The sequence below is a fragment of the Prunus dulcis genome, chromosome 1, assembly GCF_902201215.1.
Source record: "Prunus dulcis chromosome 1, ALMONDv2, whole genome shotgun sequence".
In the NCBI taxonomy this organism is placed as follows: domain Eukaryota; kingdom Viridiplantae; phylum Streptophyta; class Magnoliopsida; order Rosales; family Rosaceae; genus Prunus; species Prunus dulcis.
Genome location: NC_047650.1, coordinates 6355618 through 6367958, shown reverse-complemented (window position 1 = coordinate 6367958; position 12341 = coordinate 6355618). Strand labels below are relative to the sequence as shown.

The 12341-nt window shown below is 37.6% G+C and overlaps 1 protein-coding gene and 1 pseudogene across 1 annotated transcript; both read right to left on the bottom strand.

Moving 5' to 3' along the window:
• Positions 1–4883: 4883 nt before the first annotated feature.
• On the bottom strand, positions 4884–5984 carry LOC117616181 (rust resistance kinase Lr10-like). Its single transcript, XM_034345420.1, has one exon. It carries the CDS (start codon positions 5967–5969, stop codon positions 4884–4886), a length of 1086 nt encoding a protein of 361 aa, XP_034201311.1. The 5' UTR covers positions 5970–5984.
• A 2429-nt stretch (positions 5985–8413) lies between these two features.
• Positions 8414–9513, bottom strand: LOC117630570 (annotated as a pseudogene).
• Between the last annotated feature and the right edge of the window lie 2828 nt (positions 9514–12341).

Sequence of the window (12341 nt, the reverse complement as noted above, 5' to 3'; positions counted from 1 at the left end):
GTGATTATATTTTATTGTATCAGTTTTAAGTGGTTTTTTTTATTTTTTATATGTTGGTGATTTTAGTTTTGAGAAGTCCCCACAGCATGATGCATATGTGGCCAAGTTTGAAGCTGAACTTGCTCAGCATGATGCATCTATTGTAAATTGGTAACTGGGAGGAACTCTGTTTTATTAACTTACTCATGCAATTTGTAGGCTAACAATGCTCCTATACAGATTTGCAGGTGACGTTGCAGACCTTGGTATTATTAGAGCCGGAGAATTCAAAAAATATAAAGCAGTTTTGAACACACGAGTGCATTTGGTAAGTTGTAAATTTTTGGTTCTTTTTACAACGCCATAAAGTTATTGTTGTCAATCTTATTATTATTGTTTTCTTATAAACATCCTGATGCGTGGTTGTTGCTTTATGTAGATGTCTAAGGGTAAGGCTAATAGATATGTATGACAAGCCAATGAAGAGGAAGCATTATTAAATATCCTTGATGAATTAGTTGCGAGTGGTCAACATTGTGACGCCGGCACATTCAAAGCGGGGCGATGAAATTGGTAGAAACTAAACTCAGATTATTGATCCCACATACACCTATTAGAGTTAAACCCCATTTGGATTCTAAATTGAAGAGATTGAAGAAAGATTAGAGTATTGTTGTTGACATGTTAAACTAAAGTGGCTTGGAATGATGAGAAGAAATGTGTAGAGGTTGATAGCGACGAAATTCTTGTAATGCCAAAAGAAATCCAATAAGATATAGCAATTGCCAAAAGAAAATCTATTGAAAAATAAATGACATTTTGCTGAAATATGTCCTAAACGTTATGAAAGACCGGTATACAGCTTTTTTAAATCTTGGAAATACATAAAAAGAATGAGATCATTCCTAAATTTTGGTTGAACTCCTTACTTTTGTTTTTCCTAATATTAGAGAGGAGAAAATCTAACCTAAAATCTCAAGTCCAATAATGAAAACTTTTAATTACTTGAGCTACAAGTCATTTGCTCCACTAAACTCCTTGTTAACGTCTTGTTTAAGTCAGTGAACTCAAAGTAAACGATCTTGATTATGAGCCTAATCAACACTTATTGGGGGATGATGTACCATCAGTGAATTAATTGTGGGAAGAAAAAGGTAACACTGACCGTCCCCTTCGTTTTGTCAATTTTCATATTTTTTCTCTCTCTTGACGTGCTTACTTTGGTAAACTAGCTTGGAGTTTCCAAGCAACATCCCATCAAGCTCCAGGCAATAACACAGCAAAGAGGCCAAGTCACCACCGTCCATAACGACTTTGACTATCATTGTGGGGTTGTACATAGAAAATAGGGGATGCTTTGATACCTTAGATACCATGCTAAGATTTCAAAGGGACGGTGGTCCACTACTAGCAACATTGATATTGTCTTCAACTTAATTACATGTTTAGCAGGTGTGGGGTTTTATACAATAGGCATCGATGTTTTTTCTAATTTAGTTTATGTTTTGGTTGGATTAACAAATGTTAATCTATTATTATTATTATTGTAGCATAGTGATGCTGTTGGGTGGATAGATAAATATTTTACAAAGTTTGATAGGCTTTGAAAAGTATTTGGCAATGACCGTGCAACCGGAAATTCTGCTTTAGCTCATGCTGAGATGGTTCTAAACGATGATGAAGAAGCATCTGAGAGTAACATTCCTGATGTATAGTTGGATGGGAGCCATCATACAGATCAAACTCAAGCTCAATCCAAATCATCATCATCAAGAAACAAAAGGGTAAGACAAGGAAATAAAATGGTTGATGGTTTGGGAAGAATTGCCAATGCATTTGAGAGTATGATGGAGAACTCAGATGCCAAAGTACAAAGGTTGGTTGAGAGCTTAAAGGAGCATAATGCAGATGATGATCATAAATTTGTTGGAGATGAGTTAAAAAAGATGAAAATTTCTATTTAAGATAGAATCTCTTTGCTTACTTTATTTACTGATTCGGCAAAAGTGCGTGTGTTCAAGACATTAGATGAGGGTGATGATAGGTATGAGTATGTGATGACACTGCTTAGAGATCATATATCTTGTGGTTGAAACATAGTTTTGAGCTTTTACTTTGTTATATTTGGACTACTTGTATTTTGATGGGATTTTGTTAAATTTGGATATGTTTTGAGCTATTTTAGAAGTAGTATGTGATGGGGCATTCTCAATTTTAATTATGTGCATTTTTTGAATTAATTATTTTTTATATTAAATAATTTAATAAGCATTTTTTTTTTTTGAGGTCTAGTCCAGTCCAGTCCTGTCCAAAGTTAAGTAAAGTACCAAACAACATACTCAAAGTTTGGTCTAGTTCTAGCTAGTCCAGTCCAACACTCCAAGTCCAACTACTCTTGTCCAATCCGGCCCACCAAACAGGGCCTTTAGGTTTGGTGGGATGGACTGGACTTGATATATTCAATTAAAATGGACATAGGTCCAGCCTCATTCATAGCTTTCTCCACCTTCTTTGCCTTCACGGACATGTACTCATCAAATTGGAATAAGGGCAATTGGGTAATTTCATATATATATATATATATATATATTCGTAGGGTTTTTGGAGTATTAGGAGTTTGTTCCTGAGATAAGTATTTGTTGATCATTTGAATGTACTTAAAAGAATTTTCGTGTTTATTATTAATTTTGTGAATTTTTGAACTATTTTTATGGTATCTTCATGTGATTTCTTATTTTTAGTTTTGTGTACATGTTTTTTTTTTCTTTCTAAATTTAATTATTTCTGATATTAGATAATCTAATAAATATTAAAATTAATTTTAATTTGAAGTCCAATGTAGTCCACCCCATACTTATACCAAACAACGGACAAGACTTTAGTCTAGTGTAGTTTAGCACAACTTAATGTAACAAATAACTTATTAAAGTCCAGTCCAATTCAAGCCAAACTAGTCCAAAACTCTAAGCTCAATCCTAACCAGTCCACCTCATACTTGAACCAAACAACAAATGCACTAGACTTTAGTCTAGTGTAGAACTACTAGTTTGTATATACTTCAAGTGACTTTTAAGAGCAAGACCGAATTCAAAACCAACTTTACAGTGATGAAATCTAAATTTGTAGGTCAATGATTTGTAGCTCAAGTAGTTAAGCACATTTATCTTGAATATGTCTTAGATTTGATTTTCCCCTCCCCAAATATCGCTTGTATATATAAATAAATAAATAAAAATCTAAATTTGAAGATTATAGTACTCATGCTAAAACATGTACCACATGTCTAATTATGAACAGAAAATCATTAGTTTGTGCAGTAAGAAGTGAAATAAATTTTTTTTTTTTTTTTTTTAAAAAAGTTATAGAGCTCATCTTCATCACAATTAAATGGCGGTTTTCAAGTACTAGGACGTTGCTTCTTATTGAAAAAGCGTCATGTGATGCTGTTTACCACAGAGGTTTTTATATAATAACTATCATGGTCTATTAGTAAAACATCGAATTTTGAAAATAATTGTCGTCTTATGACAATTAAAATGTCAATTTTATGAAGAATGCATCATGTTTTTATTATTATTAAATGGCTGATAATTCTCCTTAAAAGGTTGTATATGGTGTTCAATTCTCCTTAAGGGCTTGTTTGGTACGTCGGACTGTACTGACTAATTTTCGTCGGATAGTATTAATTTTTTCAGGAGAGTATTGGCTATTTATCCATAATATTATAAGGCGTTTAGTGCTGTTCCGTCGGAAATTGAGATTCAAATTACACGAATTTTTTTTTTGGGTAAGATTCATATGACAAGATTTGTTTTTCATTTGTTTTTGCCAAGATTTTTTGTTCATATAACCCATTATCATAATTGCAGTATCTCATAAAAATTCCCAACCTACTCGCATACATTAATAAAAAACAGTACCAAATAATGTATAATTCAAAGTGATCACATACTAAGGTGATAAAAGCAAAAAGGAAAGGTATATAATTAATCGTGTATTATCTAAACCGGGATGTGTGGGTTGTATTAGTTAGTCAGGTAAGGAGAGTATTAAAAGCCCAACCCGTATAAAATAGCCGGGTAATTAAGTAATACAAGTTGACACCAAACACTTGACATGGACTATTTACTCCTATCCAGAGTCTAATACGGTGACATGAACTATTTACTCCCATCCAGAGTCTAAGGTTGTAAATATTATGTACTATTCTGTACACTAGCCTCTCTGCACGCGCTTCCGCGCCTGCAAGAGGCTTTTAAAAAAAAAAATTAAATTTATTTTAGAATTAAAAAAGATAATGGATAGTTGTGTTCCATAAAAATAGGATCCATTATCTGAATTTTCTTTTTTTTTTTAATTTTTTTAATACTAAAAATTTTGAATTTACCATATTATCCTCATTTAATTAATAATTTCAATTTGTAATGTTTGCATTAACTAAGGGCATTTTCTGGTATTTTGAATGTTTCACCATTCTCTGCCTTTTGCTTTATATATATAGATTATCACAGAAGCAAAATTTCGTGGCCAACTCCTAACCCTGCAGATGAAAAAGGGGTGAATAGAAATACAGATAAGGCATTAGAAGATAAAAGTCGTGACTCGTCAGACAGAAACATTAGAAGATTACAACTTGGCATCTCACAAAGTTGCAAATTAAACTTATGATGCGAAAGAACAAAGGGAAATGTTTCTCACTAAGGCAAGCATGATTTTGAGCAATAAAATTCTGAATCTGAACAATCAATTCTATAAAATTTACGAACTTTTTATTCATTCCCGAAAGACATAATTTTAACGTAATCCTATATGGAACTTATGAAGAAACACTAGGATGTGGAAAAGGACATGTTTTCGTGACATATTGCAAGGACAGAGAGAGTGAGGAATATACTTCAGCCTGCCTAGGTAGAGGCTATTTCAATCTCATGATTCTTCATGACAGGAGTACCAGTTACCATTTGTGAGGGATCCGAACCGTAAGCGCTAGTGCTATATGTTCCATTTGAAGTATCATAGACAGGTGCAGTTGGGTATGGAGTATCCGACATCAAGTGCTGAAACGGGTTAGTTGAAGGTCTAGGAATCTCAATAGCTCCTTCCAACATTTTCACCACAAAACTCATCGAAGGCCTTGCTTCAGGCATATACTGGACACACCAAAGAGCAACCTTTACAATTCTCTCAGCCCTCTCTTTGTCTTTCTCCTCTATTCCGCACACTCCCATTATCTCTCCTAGTTCTCCAGGCTCAAACTTCTTCCAAACCCACCTTGGGAACCAGTCTTGGCTGTCTTGAATATTAATGTCAAGATTCCTTCTCCTGCCAATGATCTCAAACAATAGCATCCCAAAGCTGTAAACATCACATTTGTGTGTTACAGAAAACCGCATCCAAACTTCCGGTGCAGCATAACCAGGAGTGCCTCTTCCCCCAGTCATGGTTATATGAGTATTATCCCTGTTACAGAGCTTGGCCAAACCGAAATCAGCTACTTTTGGAAATAAATTTGCGTCCAAAAGAATATTTTCAGGCTTTATATCGTAATGGACTATTCGTTGTTGGCATTCTTCATGCAAGTAAGCAATCCCTCTCGCTGTCCCCACCGCAATTTCATGAAGCTTTTCAAATCCTAAGTCCTTGTTGCTATGAAATAAGAACTTGTCAAGCGATCCATTTCGCATGTACTCATAAACAAGTGCTCTGAGGTGTTTCTCAAAGCAGAAGCCATAAAGACGGACCAGATTGAAATGGTGAATTTTTCCAATTGTGCTAACTTCCGCCATAAATTGTTCCTCTATTCTCTTGTCTGAGGTCCCATTTAGAACCTTCACTGCTACAAGGGTTCCATCACTAAATATCCCTTTATAAACTGCACCAAACCCTCCTTGCCCCAACAAGTTGGTGAAGTTATCAGTTGCAATCTGAAGTTGTTGATAAGTGAACCTGATGGGCTTCTCTCTTTCCATATCATTTAGAAACTTGTCCATTGTGAGTGTCCGGAAGTCGGGATTAACAGAGCTGCCTGTCTGACTTCTTCTTTTCTGGCATGCTCGAACCACGAGAACCACTATAACGATCTTCACTAAGAGGACTACTGCATAATTTAAAACTCAATGAAAAACCATTAGCACTTGACAATTGTTGCTTTTTCTAAAATGAAATAAAGATCAACAAGTAATTAAAAACAAACCACTGCAGAAAACAAAAGGCAAACGGGGAGAGGATTAGATCTTACCCAAACCTATGGCAATAACTGCTGTTTCTCCACTATTTGATGACGGTGCGCTCTGGTAACTCGACATTAATCAGGAGATATATTACAATGGAATTATAAAAAGCATTCAACAAACTCCCAAATGTTCTGTAATCGCACAATTTAGATTACACATGACAAGATATGGATTTCATTAGACGGAAAGCTCAAGGTAAAGAACAGTTCGGTAAGTCCATTCTTTGACCAAACTGAAACTATTCTAATCGTTGAATCCGTGTGGGGTTTCCATGATGATGATTTGATAACAAGGCCGGCTATAGAAAATGATGATTTTATATTAAGGTTCCAAAACCTTTGTTTTGTTTTATCATCTTTGGACTACATATATATAAAGAAGCAAACAGATGAAATATGCCCTCTCTAAGCATTTAGCGATAAGTCCCAAGATGTTATAATCAGCAAAAAGAAACAAAAGCAAATGACATCTTTGAAATTACATGGTTTATGCAGAGCGCGAATTCATAAGTATTTAATATTATACATACAGTCTCCTTCAGTTAAGGGATATCTCTGAACTATGGTTAAGTTTAAGGAAAAAAATTTATATGTAAATGTTGAGCAGGAGTGACAGGTACACATGCAGACGCTGTCATGACCACAAAAAAGTCCTGGGAAAGATAAGAAGGGTTGCAGCTGGCAAATTGCATAATTGAAAGAAACTACGCACTTTTTATATATGACTATTGCAAATGGGAGAGAAACCATCCCTAACCTAATTATCAAAACTAAAACTATAATCACAAATAGAAACAAAGAAAGGAAAGAAAGAAAGCAAGCATTTTAACAAGTCTCCCCTTAGTCTAAACTTCAATAAACTTGTTGATTTTCAGTAAGCTGTGTTAGGGAAATCTCATGACATGTTCTATCTCAACTGGACCTGATGGTAGCTGTTATTATTACCCTGGAGCCTTGACAATGGCGGTTCCATGAATTTCTCCTCGGAGGGTCAAGATGAAGCTCCCATAATTTTCCTCCTAGGAAAGTCCTCTCTGTAAGGAACAAACCAGCATCCAGGCATGAGATTACGTCGTCAGGAAAAGAAAGAGGAGCCAAATCCCAGAAGAAAAATAACCAGTAGCTATAGCACTGAAATCGTGGTTTTAAAATAATCAATTTCTTCAAAGAATCGCTTAGAACAGGAAGCCACTGCCCTCTCTCCCCCCAAGAGATTAAAACTACATAGAGTACGTATGGTTATGATGTTGAGAAGTTGACACAAGCAAAATTGCATGGCAGCTTAATGGGGTAGAGGACCAAAAGTTTGTCAGCAAAGTATGGACTTAGAGGAGGTTATATGGTTTCTAAAACTGTTAGAAACCAAACTCAGCTGAGCTGCTGTTACACGTATTCCGCTGCTACACAGATAAATAGAAGCCTGCATGAGACTCTCTTGCAGTGAATTCTGAAAATGAACACAGTTTTCCGGTTGAAGAGCTAAAAGCGGTTCTGGTATAATATAAACTGGATTTAAAACATATGGTGTTACCTGTCCAGCTAGAAAGTTATAAGTTACACATCTGCACCTTGCTGGAAATTTCTTTTGGTTTCTCATCGCCCTTTTCCTGCAATCAAGGGATCAAGTCATTGGTTGCAAATAACAGCAAGTATCAGCAAAGGTCAAGTAAGTTGAATGTTAACAAGATGTTCAAGTTGGCAAAATATTTTCCCAATATGAGAAAACATGTGGCTGCATATGATATGATATGACAAGAAGCCAGCAAATGGATCATTTGGTCATTGGTGAATATTAAATGGAAGTACTATATCTTACCTGTAATTATAATCAAATCCTTGCTGTAAACCCTAAAGTCATTGCAGTAATCAGTTGTATATGAACACCAAAATGATGGTTTACATTGTGGCATTCCAAGAAATCATAAATCTACACCATCATTTCTATAAAATTCCAATTTTCTTTATCAGTATCATTTTGAAAATATACAAATTAAATCTAAGATGGTTAATGAGGAAAGAGCAGTTTGATGCGCAAAATAACATGTTTTCTATGCAGCACTCTGCTAGACATTTCAAGTAATGCATCTAGAGGACGGGTATACTATCAGTGATGAATGATGATTACTATATTTTGGAAGAGAGAGAGAGAGAGAGAGAGAGAGAGAGAGAGAGAGAGAGAGAGAGGAATGTTCTTCAGCCCACCTAGGTACACACTATATCAATCTCGTATTTCGTCATGAAAGCAGTAGCATGCATAACGCTGAATTCAGTTACTGTCTGAAAGGAAATCAAACCAGAAGCGGTAGTACGTTCTGAATCAAAAGCTGAACCGACAGGTTTATTAGGGTGCAGAGTGCCTGGCATCAAGTTCCGAAAAGGGTTAACTGAAGGTCTAGGAATCTCAGCTGCTCCTTCCAACATTCTCACCACAACACTCATCAAAGGCCTCACTTCCGGCTTATACTGGACACACCAGAGAGCTACCTTAACCATTCTCTCTGCACGCTCTTTATCTTTCTCCTCTATCCCACAAACTACCATTAGCTCTCTTAGTTCTCCAGGTTCAAACTTCTTCCATACCCACCTTGCGAACCAATCTTGGCTATCTTGAATATTAATGTCAAGATTCCTTCTCCTGCCTATGATCTCAAACAATAGCATCCCAAAGCTGTAAACATCACATTAGTGTGTTATAGGAAATCCCAGCCAAGCCTCTGGTGCAGCATAGACAGGAGTCCCCCGGCCCCCTGTCATGGTTATATGAGTATTTTCCCTGTTAAGAGCTTGGCCAAGCCAAAATCAGCTACTTTTGGAAACAAATTTGCATCCAAAAAAATATTTTCAGGTTTTATATCGTAGTGGACTATTCGTTGTTGGCACTCTTCATGCAAGTAAGCAATGCCTTTGGCTGTCCCGATCGCAATTTCATGAAGCTTTTCAAATCTTAAGATCTTGCTTCCATGGAATAAGAACTTGTCAAAGGAACCATTTGGCATGTACTCATAAACAAGTGCTCTGAGATGTCTCTCAAAGCAGAAGCAATAAAGACGGACCAGATTGAACTGGTGAATTCTTCCAATTGTACTAACTTCTGCCATGAATTGTTCCTCAGTTCTCTTGTCTGGGCTCCAATTTAGAACCTTCACTGCTACATGGGTTCCATTGCCAAATACCCCTTTATAAACTGCACCGGAACCTCCTGAACTCAACAAATGGGTGAAGATATCAGTTGCTATCCGCAGTTGTTGAGTAGTAAACCTGATGGGCTTCTCTCTTTCCATATCATTTAGAAACTTGTCCATTGTGAGTGTCAGGAAGTCTGGATTGAAAGAGCTGCTTCCTTTCCAAGTTAATATCTTCTTTACTACAATGAAGATAACAATCTTCATCACAAATATGATTGCAGCAAAATGTAAGAATCCTTGGCATGTTTACTTGAAATCTGAGTAAACGAAATCAGAACAGGAAATATTTGGAGAGAGAGAGAGAGAGAGATCTTACCCAAGGAGCAATGGCAGCGATCTCTCCCCTTGACACTATTCAGGAGATAGATTACAATAGAATAAAAATCATTTAACAAACTCCCAAATGTGCAAGACTAGCAGAATTTAGATTTACACATGACAAAATATTTTCAACAAGGTGAAGGAACATTGCATGTGGATTTCATACAGAGCTCAAAGTGAAGAACATTGTGATGACAAGGCCAGCTTTGAAATGAACATTTAAGTTAAAGCATTACGATAGTATTGAAGCTCCAAATAGATTCTTAGCTGAAACCTTGCTTTATTATATCCTATTTTGGCTACATATGAAGAAGCAAACACAAGTGATAAGTCCCAGGATACTATAATCAGTAAGCAGAAAGAACAGCAAATGAGACAAGGGAAACTTTATCTAAGTATGATTCACATTTAGGTTTAAGGAATCAATGGTTGCATAGTTATATAAGTGACAGGAAGTCAACATATGGACATATTGCAAACGACGTACGGTCTCGTCTCTTGATCAGGAAAAGACAAGGAAAGCCAAGGAATGAAGATCAAAGATAACTTTGGCTACAACATTATAATCAGTACCAACTTCCATCAGATATTTGAAAATCAGCATTGTAGGAGTTTGAGAAAGCACAAGTGCCTAGTATTCGAAAATTCCTAAAAATTGATGGATTAGCTTCTAGAAAGCAATAAAAGAGAAGAAAACTCAAAAGGGCAGAGAGGAAACTCTGGAAAGACACAGAAACTTCCAATCCATGTAATTCAAATACCACATCTGTAACAACCCGACTCCAAATTAAACCCCTTATTTAAATTATTTAAGGGAAACCCATGAGATAAGGGTACTTTGGTCATTTTCTTACCCGAAGAGAGTTTGGGGCAGTGACTAGTATTTTTGGATAGGTGTACTGAGATGAGTTCGTAGACACGTGGTGGGCTCGAATTAGAGTTGTAACGAGAGAGATATGGTCAAAAGAAACCCAGTGGCACAATCGTAATTATTTTGAAATGGGATTTTTATAAAAAAAAAATCATATTTCTCCCTCTCTCTCTCCCCCTGCGCAGAAACAGCCCCCCTGTTACTGTTCACCGCGGTGGTTTTTAGGCCACCACTGTCGTATCTGGCCACCGCTTGGGGTGGCACCAGTCCCAAAAGAATTGTGCCATCTTCCTCTTCCCATCCCGACCAATCTCAGCCACTGGAACCACCTGTGCTCGCCGGAAAATGCAAAAATCCGATCGGTTTTAACCCAAAATTCAAGGAGCTCGATCTCTCTCCTCCAGCCACCGATTCAGAAGAGTAAGGTATGGATTTCTACCTATTTTCCATGCTCTAGCTGATGGTTGGGTAGGATTGCATCGATTTTGAGCGTAGGTAATTCAATTACGAATTGGAATTCGGCCGGTTTTGGGATCTCGATTCCGGCCACCTCCGGTTAGTTTTTGGGGTAGGTCCAAGAACAAAAGTGGCTCCAAATAGGGTGTTATACCTAGGGTAGGAGTTTGGAGCTGTGGTTTTGAGATTTTCCAGCAACGCGTTATCGCTTTGGGCACCCGGCGTGTGCGACGGCCTGTGGGCGACGGTAGTGGAGTTGCACTGTGTCTCGATGAGATCCTTAGGTTGTCACAAGTGCGTAGGATTTTGCGGATCTCAATTCGTACGTCTTTTGACTATCAAATGGACGATCACATATTGCGCGTTATCCGGGTTCGATAGGTTGGGACCGTTGGATAGTCTCGAATATAATATATGTTAATCTAGGTATTCTAGGATCGTGTAGGAATTCACGGATCGTGAATCGGAGCCCCGGATGTTCCGATTAAATAATTTAAAATTTATGTTTTATAATAACCGTCAGATCGTGCGATCGTGAGCGATCCGACCGTCCGATCTAGACCAAACGTGCAGGACGAGTGTCCTATATCTTGTAGAACCCATAGGAACTTTCGGATCGAAATTTGGAGGTCGTGGTCCCCGTGGGCCCGTTTGACCAGGATTAGGGTAGTTTGACCCTTGGTTGACCGTAAGTCTCCCGGAGTAATCTCACATTCCCAGGGAGATTATTGGGTGCTAGACTATTGTTGAGGTTTACACAATATTAGAAGTAAATTATATATTTATATATGTTTGTATAAGGGTACAAAAGAGTCTAGTATGTCAGTTTGAAGTGCTATACGCACTACCTTAGGTACCTCTCCCACGTGACGTAGGTTATCCGGCGTGCGGACAGGCCCCATACGTGGCGTTAGTTGTATCGGCGTATGGGGAGATATTGTGATATTATGTTGAGGTCGCACGTGGCGTAGGTTATCCGGCGTGTCGACAGACCCCATACGTGGCGTTGGTTGTACCGGCGCATGGGGAGATATTGTGATGTGGTGTTGAGGTCTCGAGTGGCGTAGGTTATCCGGCGTTGAGACAGGCTCCATACGTGGCGTTAATTGTACCGGCGTATGGGGAGATATTATGATATGATGTTGAGGTCGCACGTGGCATAGGTTATCCGGAGTGTCAACAGACCCCATACGTGGCGTTGGTTGTTCCGGCGTATGGGGAGACATTGTGATATGATGTTCAGGTCTCGCGTGGCGTAGGTTATCTAGCGTTGAGACATGCCCTATACATGGTGTTG

What these genes read in the sequence shown, in the direction of transcription:
- LOC117616181 (XM_034345420.1), bottom strand. Translation starts at nt 5,969, where the DNA reads ATGGACAAGTTTCTAAATGATATGGAAAGAGAGAAGCCCATCAGGTTC.